The sequence below is a fragment of the Tyto alba genome, unplaced genomic scaffold (genome assembly GCF_018691265.1).
Source record: "Tyto alba isolate M040663 unplaced genomic scaffold, T.alba_DEE_v4.0 Super-Scaffold_9, whole genome shotgun sequence".
NCBI lineage: Eukaryota > Metazoa > Chordata > Aves > Strigiformes > Tytonidae > Tyto > Tyto alba.
This window is the reverse complement of record NW_024881330.1, coordinates 28,682,423-28,694,467: the sequence shown is the minus strand read 5'-3', so window position 1 is coordinate 28,694,467 and position 12,045 is coordinate 28,682,423. Positions and strand designations below refer to the sequence as shown.

At 34.5% G+C, this 12,045-nt stretch overlaps 1 protein-coding gene across 1 annotated transcript in view; it reads right to left on the bottom strand.

The window, feature by feature from the left end:
* MMP16 (matrix metallopeptidase 16) overlaps positions 1-12,045 on the bottom strand; it is a 189,254-nt gene that overhangs the window by 21,873 nt on the left and 155,336 nt on the right. The window contains exon 7 of the mRNA XM_033005861.2: positions 7,395-7,533. Within this exon, the coding sequence (XP_032861752.1) occupies positions 7,395-7,533 (139 nt within the window). The remainder of the gene's footprint in view (positions 1-7,394; positions 7,534-12,045) is intronic.

Here is a 12,045-nt window from a genome sequence, read left to right as displayed (position 1 = left end):
CCTCATATGCCCACTAGAAATAGGGAAAAGGGAGCATAATTTGCGTTTTAGTACTTATCTGAGAAGTTTGCTTTGAGGCCTGTCTTCTCTTTGCATTACGTCATCCAGGCCACAGGAGTACTCTTTCTGAGCCAGAATACAGGTTCCACTGTGTAGGAACCATGTGCTTATTTTATCTTCAAAGCACTACCTCCATCTGCATTTCCCAAAAGCTTTGCTATTTTTAGTAATAATAACACTGAAGAAGATACTCTTTGACATCACATCAGAGGTACTCTGACATCACATCACTTTCTGTGAGTTACATCACAGAAAGGTCTAGAGAAGATCCATGAAAACATATATTGAATTGGCCTATGGGATACTTCACTTTGGTCTATCCATTGTTATTTATGCTTATGATATTTAAAATATAAGGGGAAAAGTTTGAAAATATATTTTGCTCAAACACATTTGGAAAGAGATTGTAAGAGATAAAATCATGGCTGTTCATACTAGCCATTGTACTTACCTGTAAGGCTAGGCAAACTGTTACACAGACTTAGGACGTTAAGGCACTATGTTGTATAAATATTTTATAAGGAAATGTAGTATGACCCCAAAGATCTAGGATCAGTTATATAGCAGAGTCACCAAGAGGGAAAATCCAGAGGGCTGTTTTGCAGTTGGTTTGATAATTTAGCTATCCCTCAGTGGTATTAAATGTTTGTTTAAAGAGAGGGGGTTTTTAATCTCCCTGTTTGTACTGTAGTAATTTAAAGCATCTCTTTATTTTATCACAGTTTTAATTGGGAGAGGGAATATAGTTTCAGTCCCTCCCATGCTGGGTTTACAAAGTAAATTTTTTTATCAGCTTCTTTACAGCTGCTTGTCACCCACTTCCAAGCACAGACACTACAGTTTGCTCAACAGATCCATCTTCTCCCCCCTGCCACTTGGAAGAAGAAAGGGTTCAAAGAATGAGTATGTACAGAGCCATTTGAAGTACTGAAAATAAAAGAGACAGAAATCTATGAAGAACAGTCATGGAAAGCTGAGGTCAGTGTTGATCTGGGATTAAGGTCTGTGCTAACCTGACATTCACCTCTACTGAGATTTCTTACAAAATTCATTTACAGGGTTTGACCACAACAGGGACGAGTATCTTCAGTCATTCACTGTCCCTTCTCCCATGTGGTTTATTCTTTTGCCAGTTCACATGACCAGACACAGAAGCCTTCAGATGGTAATGGCAGTTTCAAATGCAATGGTAAGAGAAGTCATGTGTTTTGGACCTTACTAGTTGATACTTATGGTGTGAACAACAGATGGCATCCAGTGAATGATACCGAGCCAGCTCATTTCTCTTTCAGAAGATCATTCAAAATGACAGCTGTTGCACAGCATTGAGAGGCATATGCTGTGATGTATGTAATGCCATTACCTTTCTCTGTGCCTCACAAGGAATAAAAGTAACAGCAATTGTTAGGAATAGATCATTATCAGCCATACTCCATGAGTCAAATTCAGCTATTAACAAGATCAGGTTGTACCAAAATAAACAAAGGTTGAGCCCACCATCGTAAGTGACAATGCCACTGAGCCAGGTATTTGTTGCATATTCAGATATACTGAAGTAGAAGGAAAGTATAGAAGTGGGAACCCAAAATTTAAGAAATTAAATTCTTCTTCACATAATTTCTTACTAAGAGGCAAAGTCTTTCTGGGTAAATAGAGAAAAGGTAAATTTAACTGTATTTTATGGAGGCAGTAGGGCATTGAGAGCTCTAACATATGCGGGCAAGACATATTGATTCTAACTAGAGGGAATTGTATTTAACATTTGCTTTGGAAGAAATGTTTAGTCTGCTACAACTGTGTTGATTGTTAATGGGAAGGACTGTATATAAGAAATCCAAATGTTCCATCTGGCTGACAGATTTGACTTTGGGTTTTTTTGTTTGTTTGTTTCAGGGGGTTTTAGGTGGTATGTTGTTGGTTTTGTTGTTTTGTTTTGTTGTTTTTTTTTTTTTTTTTTCTATTTAGCTTCTGTCCCTCAGCTGGAGGAAAGTAAGTGGCTGTTGATCAGAGGGTTTCCGAAAAGTCAGAAAAAATTAGAAGCTTTCAAACTCAGAATCAAATATTAAGAGGTGTTAAAGCTGAAAAATCAGTGCAAAAACTGCCTATGATGAGAATTAGCTCCTTTTATTTCTAACTTACATTTATGCATCTTAAAATGTATTAAAAATGAATGCTTAAGTCAGTAAACTTTCTTTTAGCTCATATTCTACTTCAACTAGTGAACAGTCAATACACTTCATTAATTGTGATTATAATGGAAATAAAGAATAAATAACAAAACTGGAATAGTTATAGTTTGATCCTTCTTACAGATAACTAATGCTTGTTCAGAGTCCGAACCTATGCCCTTGGCAGAAATCACCACTGTATTTATTTTACAAAGTCATTTTTTAAGGTCTAGGTGGTGGGTTTGTTATTCTCACAGAGAATAAAGCACCACATGTTTCATGAAGTGTGGCCAACCTTCAGAATGTTTCATCTCTCTTCTTTTACTCCCTAATGTAAGATATAATATAATAACAAGCAGAATGGTAAGGTCACAAGCTGAGAATGAAGCAAGTGGTAAAAAAATCAAAATGTCTTACTTTTTGCAATAATGCTTTGTTAAATATCATCACTGTAGGGAAACAATTGAGAAGGATGAACTGTGACTGCAATTATTTGAAGTCTCCCAACATCTACCTTTGACATTCTAAAAAAAATACTGGAAATAAAGGGTATCTGTATTGCTATGTTTCACTCAAAATATTGAATATTTAACTCTAGATATTCTTAAGACTATTTAACTGCATACTGACTACTGCAAATAATTATGTACTTTTTATCAACCATAGTTCTTCCTCTGTAGAATCAGAATGCTGAGTAGCTATGCTCCTGGATTGTTAGCAACCAAGTTTTTTGTTCATTTTATATGTGTGTTAGTGCAAGACCTGTGTGGGCTAGAGCATATAGTCACTGTGCCACAGTGATAAGACAAATTCTCAAAAATATTAGGAATTATATTAAATTGAAATCTGTTCAAATTTTTATATCTAATACTGAAGGTTTTTTCTCCAGTCACCCTTGCTCTTAATTTTGATCTTTCAAGCCAGGATCAAGTGTCTTCTTACTGGTATCCCCAAATTACTATTAATGATTCCTTTTTTCTCATTCTCTGTTTCCCACATTAAGTTTCTGTGATTTCTTTGCCCCATGATCTGATACTACAGTAAATCTATTTTTCCAAATAAAACTGTCGAGTGCTGGGATAAGTGCAGTTGAAAGTTATGATGATGGCACTGATAGTATGATTTTTACAGCAGCCTTTCTATTGCTACATTTGGTTTACCATAACATTCAACAGCACAGATGGCTTGACAATTTCATTTTTAGCACCATATAAATTCCCACAGGTACACAGAATAAATTTTACTACTCACATTTCCTCATTAAAAAAAAAAAAAAAAAAAAGAAAGAAGAAGAAAAAAGTGTCATTCTGGTTCCATTTTCTTATTATCATTCAGCACGGACACCAGCAGTGAATAATAACAAGAATGTAAACATCTGTTTTTTATAAGCAGCCATCAACCAGATTGCTATGTACTTTATGAGCATTATGAGGTACAAGGAGGCAGGCCAAGTATCTTAAGCCACCTGAAATGAGCAAGCATCATTTTGCACTAAAGCATGCTACTGAATTTTTACAATTGTTCTTCATTGCATAATTATTAATGGGGAAAAAAATAAAATAAAAAAAAAAAAAAACAAAAAACAAAGGAAATAAAAGTTAGAATGGTAAAATTTTTTAAAAAATCAAAACCAATGAAATTTCAAAACCAAGGAAGACATTTAATCCAACAGTCTTGAATTTGATTCAGATTGATTTTCTATAGACACCTAACACATTATGCATGATCTCACAGACTCCTCAAGTATTCTCAGGAGAGTAATGTCAAATAGGTATAAGTATACCGATAGATTTTATTAGTACAGGTTAAGAATGACTACATTTCTCATAACAAAAACATAAGCTATAAAGACATTTCAAAGTTTTATAAATAAAAGTTCAATCCTGAGCTGCCATCTTCTATTATTTGCATATGGCTCATATTTTACCACATAGCTCCCATTTAAAAAAAAAAAATGTTACTTTAAAAATACTTTTATACCTTTAATAATCTATATTTCTACTACTGTAAAGAAGTCTATTAATATAATGAATCCAACTGTATACACAAAGGGAGAAAAAATATAATGCTGATAAAAAATTGAGATAATAAAAGATCTAAAGCTACTTTATCATGTAAATCAACAGTTTCAAATTTTATGCTTGCCATCCTGAAAGACAACGATTGAAACAAATCAAATCGAGCATAGATTAATGAAAATAAATGAGATTAATGGATTTCTAAAGAGATAAACAGAATGCTTCAATCCAGGATGGTTCACAAGGGCTATCCCGAGTGCATCTTAAAAATATCACTGGCCTCACAGAGTATTTTTTTATCCTGAACTTATGACAGCGTAGACAGGTGAGGAGAAGCAAGGTTGCAATGACTTATTAGCAATTGCAGATGAGTAAATTGGCTTACTCCTTTCTTCACCTTCCTCAGAAAGTAGATATTGCTCCACAAGTATGAAAGCAGGAGCGGAAAACGAGCCACAGGAGGCCCTGTTTCACACTAGTAAAAAAGCCTCCAAAGTGACTGAAACAGAGCAATGGAGATGGAAAGTGAGCCTGGAACCCGCCTTTGAGCATCTGCAGAAGCAGCAGTGGCTGTTCTGAAGGGAGGATATTTACACGCTGACCTGTTTCTCCAGCACACACCAGAGATTCAAGACTCTACCTTACGAGACACTGGATGTCACTGATACCTTGAGAAGACGTTCTGGAGACTTTATTTAAAGAAGTGAAAGCAAATGCTGTCTTCACTCAAACATCCTTTGCCGTGCAGAACTGGTCAGTCTTAAAATGAAGTGATGAGGAAAATGTTTCCTGAGAGTCCAAGCTCTGTGATGGCACTCACTCCATCTTTTCTGTTTTTTCTCTGAATAATGGACATAAATGTTGGCCTAGGTATATGCTTTGTGAAGACATCTGTACACCAGACTTCATACTTAAAGCTCCTTACTTGGTTTGACCAGTTTTAGATTGGTAAAGCACACTACCTGGATAACATGTTCAACTTGCTCATCATCTTAGCAACAATCAACTTGTCTATTTCTAACACCTTTGGGAGGAAGACATATCCTCTTTTCCCAGGAAGAAATTTGGTGAGGGAATGGAAGAAATAAGACAATGATTGTTACCTGCAGTCTATTTATACAGACTTCTGCAATTATGTTCCACAAGGCAGCTGAGATCCTTCATTAACAGAAGCTTTCAAGGACATGCATACAAAAGACTCAGCTGAACCTACTGATTCTGTGGCAGTGGAAAAATATGAATTACACTGATAGACAAACATCATTGGGTAGATATTGGAAATCATGAAGAGGAAAGGGCAGAGAAGCAAAAATTCAGAAAAATCGCTCAAGGAAATATGAGAACTTTTGATCTTGGCAAACAAAAGGACAATACAAATGTCACTGGAAAAATAATGAAAAGAACTTTAAAAAGAAAGAAGGTGGAAAAATATCTGTGACTGAAAAAACAAGTATCAGCTAGAAAGCACAAAATTAACTGGTCTGAAAACAGAGACCATAAGATGGGGATGATGTTGTGGGTAAAGGACACAATATTCTGACTTCTAAGAACACAATCCAGCTGCTTCTGCTTGTTTTAATTAATCCTGACTATTTAATTTCCTAGGTAGAAAATAGAGAAGTTCCTCTCCTGCTTCTGTTTTTTGTTATCTACAACCTACAGACTACTGAATCAACCCATTCCTCTAAGACCCAACAGGAGTCAGTCAGCATTGGGTGAAGAGTTAAATAATGGTAAAAAATATTTTGAGGTCACTGGGAAGGAAAAGAGAGCAGGTATAAGACTAAGCTTGATGATTTCTTTTTGAAGCTCATGTAACCGATGCCAACATTATCAAAGTAGAGGTCTGGAATGTATGGGGTAGTTCCTTTGCTCTATGTAGCAGTGATGATTAAACAAATACCTACAGAATAATATTTGTATCCTCCCACGGACCACAAAATCAAGCAGAGTGATGGAGATTTGGAGGTACCTTGGCCATGATTCCTGATCTTACCTTCTCAGAGTTTATAACATTAAGTTTATTTTATGGCAACTGAGCTAAACGCATATGTTGTATTGAATTTATGTAAATAGAAAATGTACTATATGGATATAATTTTCCTTATGATTCACATAAAAAATACAATTCCCTTATTAGTAAAACACAAACTTCATCTTCATTGTACTGTTATGTAGTGTTTCTGCATGTTATTAAACATATTTAATTTATCATTCCCAAGACCATAATGTTTCCATAGTGAATGAAATATTATTTCTATCTCCCTGTTAATGATTTCACCTGTAAAGATTAATTAATTTTTGATATAACTTTAAAAAAAAAAATTCTATTTTTTTTTTGTAGTGAGTTAACAAGTGAATCACTCACAACACTAAATAGCTGAATATTTTTTCATGTATCTATTCAGTTTATTCTTTTTTTCTCCCAAATTATTATCTTGTAAAACATGCCTTACATGGTTTTCACTCTTTTGTTGCTAAATGGGTATTTATTTAACATATAAGATAATTTTCTCATTAAATCTAAATTAGATGCATGTTCAAGAACTTTAATTTTGAAAAACAACTGATGCCTGGAGTGAAACTTTGAAATGAATTATTAGCAACAATTCAATCCATACAACATATTTTTTTGAGTTTATGCTTCTTTAAAAATACTAAATACACATCTGTGAAAAAGATATTTATTTTTCCCACCTGGTACTCCTGACAGTTCTCAGATGAAATAAGCACAGTGCAGTACAATGGGATATCTGTAGCACAGATGCCATTTAAATACATGCAAATTTCATTTGTAAAAAGGAAGAGCGGAGAACCACAAAAAATAAAAAAATGACACTGTCTCCATTCTTGCTTCCTAATCCACATTTTTCAAAAAGGATTATGTAGTAGATTCCTGCATTGCTATGTCTCTTATTTATACTTCAAAATTTTTACGGAATATGCAAATGAACTGATGCACTGAAGGGTAATCGTAAAGTAAAGCTGTAGTTGCCAAAATGAAAAAACATAACTCATATACTCTTCATTTAGGTACTAATTTGTAACATAATTTACAAATCATTAGTAAAAATAAGAAAGATATGTTCCAAGAAATCATCACAGCTAAAAGCATTACACAAAATCTTACTTTTCTTTTTTTTCTTACCTTTAAAGAAGACAAAATTCCCCTCACTGTTTTCATAAACTGCATCAATGCTGGGAGGCAGTCCCCTCCAGAAGTAGGTAATCTGCATGGGGTATCCATCCATCACCCTGTTGTTTCTGACTCTCCAAAACCACTGATCCTGGAAACCAAATATACGTCTCTTACTATGCTTTGAGGCATTTATTTGTGTTCAGTTGCTGTCTTGAAAATACTGAACAGCCTATCCTAGCGTTTTTAGAGCATGAACTTTCACTGTTTGCATAACCATATTTGTGCTTGCGTTCGTGTCACATCCACACATTACAAATGTGTCAGAACTAGTTGTTCCCTGTGGTGGGAATAAGCGACCCATGTGAACTGTGAGTTTGGTGCAGATAGCCTTCAGCAGAATATACAGTGTGCTGTATGAGATGATGTAACTTTTTCAACATCATTCCTATGAAGGGCCCAGCTTAATATTTGTGGACTAAGAGTGTTTTTAGACAGAACTATATGCATATGTGTAAGGCTAATATAATGGGACTACAGACAGGCTTTGAAGACCAACTATTTCTGCAAACTGTGTTTTTTTACAGTGGCTGCTAATAGTGAAAAGTTGATAGACAAAGCTGTAATATTATTACATCAGACTGGTAAGAACTACACTGATGACAACTTTACTGTAGTGAAGATTTGCAGTCTTTCCATGTAATATTAAATAGAATGGTTAATATTACAGCCAGTTACATGTGCTAAATCCAGTGTTCTGGTAAATCTCTCTTAGCTTGCTGCCACTTAAAATGGCTTCTCCCTGTGTGATAAGCTATTGCTTTAAGTGAGAGCCACACAGAAGTTTCATTGCTAAGGAATGACATGTTCACGTTGAGAAATGAGTATGTGACACATTAGGTGAGTATTGATAAAGATGTCTTTGTTGTACCTCTTCAGCTCTTATTGGAGCTCTTGTTGGATGAACTGGAACAACAGTTCCAGTTTAATATTTAGAGATAAAGAATGGGGTAATCAAGTATTTAACTTTATACACACATTTGCACATTTTTACAGAATTAATATTATATAAAACAAACACCCTTAATTGATAAAGAAAGTGCTATTCTGTCAGGTATTTGTCACAGTTTTACATGGCAGTTCAGCATTCTTTCTGTATAGGTCAACTTGCCAAGCAAGAGAGATCTGTGCTCTTATGGGAATTGGCACATCTTAGGGAGAAGATTAATGCTTTGCTGGAGCAGGCGTATGATGAACTGTATTCATCATCTTTCCAAACCTCAGATCACAGCTCTCTTTAATTGTTTATCTTTCCAATGACTCAACAATTTATAGATCTCCACAAAAAGTATTAGCCATACAAATAAAAAACAGCTCAATATATATACAAAAATAAATCTTCATCATGTGCGTAAATGAGTCTAAAATTGAAAGAGTTGTTTTAAGCCCCAGATTTCTGAGAACTTTAGTGTTCAAAAAAGTTCAAATAGCTTACACAACCTGAAAAACACTATACTGAAAAGTTGCAATTTTCTGAAAATAGTGCTACTAAAATCCCTCACATTTTTTCATATCTAGCTATTTCATTGCTAGTGTAACACATCTGCACTATTCTCTTCTGATTATATTCCTATTTTCAGCTTTCATTGCTTTTTTATTGTAAGATGTATTATAACATTTAAGGAAGGTCAGCAAAGCAGTTTTTTAAGTTTAAGAGAACTGGAAAAAGTGTGGGGGAATACTACTTAGAGACACAAGTATTTAGGAAGACCTAACTGAATCATGTGTTCTGAATGCTGGAACAGATAATGTGAACCTCTGTTATTTTTTATTATAGCATGTACATAAGATCAGAGGGCTCTGAAAAATTAAAATTAGGGGAAATTTCCTCAAAGCAGACATTTGGAAGTTTTTTGTTTTGTTTTTTTTTTTTTTTTTTTTAATTGAAACAGTAATAAATGCTTGAAATGGATTTTCAGGTCAGCTTTTTTAGGCATCATCAATCTAGGAATGATTTAGGAAGGAATGATATAATGATAAGTAAGTCTCAATAGGCCAGACAGTTCTTTGTCCTCCCCGAATTTCTATAAAACCCTCAAAGCCAGGCAGAATCTCAGAGATCAGTTACTAAAGACAAATAAGTAGCAAGCTTCAGTGATTTAAAACTGCAGCCTTTGTGATATCTGTTAATATCTTCAGTACAATGGAATATTCCAATCTCGTCTTTCTTCACTCCAAGATAGAGATAACCTTTCTTATTTGTCTGAATTTGGTTGCAAAAGCACATCTTAGAAAACAGTGTTTCAGTGCAGGAAGGAACATACCCAGCTCTCATAAAATGTTCACCAACTCAGAAGGACATTGATCAAGTTGTGGGTAAAAAATAAGCAAGATATTTAAAGCTGAACAAAGGCTGACTACTTAGCTGAATACAAAAGGACGTAAGTACACACAGAATCACTTCACTAAACAACGGCTGCAAATGAAATGTTCAAGCTTTCAAGAGTTTCCTAATACAATGTGCATACTCCAGAAAGTCTAGACATCAGTGCTATAGACAAATCTTTCAACATTCTAGGTTGGCTAATGAATCTCAACTTTCAGCTAGTACACCAAAGCAGATTTTGCAAATCACATTAATGTGTTACAAGAGAAGGACTTCTGTTCTGATGACAAGAATAATCTTCTGATCAGACTTAAACTCCATTGTTAAATATTCAAACAATTCCACTGACTGTTTTTTTTTTTTTTTTTTAAACAAACAAACAAACAAACAAACAAACAAAACAAAACAAAACCAAAAAAACACTCAACTTTAAATAGTCACAGCTTCCAAGTGTTAAGATAGATGTGGCTGGAGTAGCAAGCAGTCACTCTAGTTTAGGCAGAACTGTGCTGCTGAATGGCTAGTACTATCCCATCATGGTCATTTCTGGTATAATATCAAAATGTCAGTGGAATGACCTCAGTAAAGAGACTAAACATGTATTCTTGAAAGAAACTGACTCTAAAATGAACACAGATTTCACAGTGCAACAAAACCTGTAAAATCAACAAAATAACAAAGATCCACTATTTGAGAATGAGTTATGTTTCAGCTTTAGTGATTTGTGGAATATATTTGCAGTAAGTCATTTTGATAACTAGACCAATATAATTACATTCTTCAGATTTGGTAGAGTTGTATGTCAAATTTTGTATTTCATATTTAATATTAGCAATTTGCATTATAATAGTGACACTATAACAGTGAGCATAATAGTGATACTAGTGAGACTATTTATACACACACACACACACACACATATATATATGGCAATGTCAATACTATGTAATCATAAGCTTTCAGCAAGAAATAATTCAAGGTATCTGACAAATTAATTCAGCAGAGGGTTACTGTGTAACATTTCCATCCTGGACTGGCACAGGCCTTTTAACCTGAGACTGATTATAGAGGATCTCCACTCTATCTTATATTCGTTTTAGAGAAACTTCCAATAGAAATCATATGTAAAATGTTATCATGAAAAATCATGAATCTTCAAGGGTTTGGTTTTTTTTTTAATATGTACCTTGTTAATTCTCAAATTTTACAAAGAAGTGAGACTACTAATTCTGTATTAATACTACCAGATTAGCGTTCAGTGAGTAACATAAGTAGAATTGATTTGACCAGATTTACGTAAAAACCTGTTTAGAAATGAATCACCGAACACGGCACAATAAAGATCTTTCACAGAAACATTCTAAGGTAAGCTTCACCTTGATGTTTACTTCTCTACACTGATTATAAAGGGAATCTAGAAGCCTGGCTCCTGTTTAGATGTCTGCAAAGTACAAAGTGGGCATCTAAGTGCAAGTGAGATAAATCCCATTCTTTCTCTACTTTTTGTCTCCTGGATTTAACCCATCACAATGTAAAGAATATAAAGTCATAAGGAAGACCACACAGAGCCAGCTGAGGGTTCATCTACGCCTGCATCCTATCTCCAGTGGAGTGACTAGCAAATTAAAGATAAGACTTCAGCCCTAAAGTGGTCAGGTAGTTGCACTAAATGATCGCTCTAGGTCCCTTCCAATTGCACTATTCTACTCCTTCTATTCTATTCTATTCTATTCTATTCTATTCTATTCTATTCTATTCTATTCTATTCTATTCTATTCTATTCTATTCTATTCTATTCTATTCTATTCTATTCTATTCTATTCTATTCTATTCTATTCTATTCTATTCTATTCTATATAAAAACAAAGGGAACGTGCAATGACACCGCTCTGATAAACTCTCTCAGTCACCCATCACTTGTGATTCTGTGACCTCCTGAACCAAAGGTGATAATTTTGTGATCAATAGCACTTGATGGACTTTTATTCCTTTGGACTCCTTCCTGGGCACATGTAAACTTAGACCATCCCCAGTTATATTCAGAAATATGTATAAAAATTTAACAACCCACAGTGTGAAAAGCCACAAGCAATCAGCAAGAGTCACAGCTGCTCATCCACCTTATTTCTTTTTCTTTCTCACCAAGAATAGTAGCACATTGACTGCAAGATCTAATCCAAGATCTTTGTTGCTTGATATTAAAACCACCTTGTAAACTAAATCCTTCTGCTTGCTTTCAGGAAACCTTTCTATACTGTAACACATCTGGCCAAAATT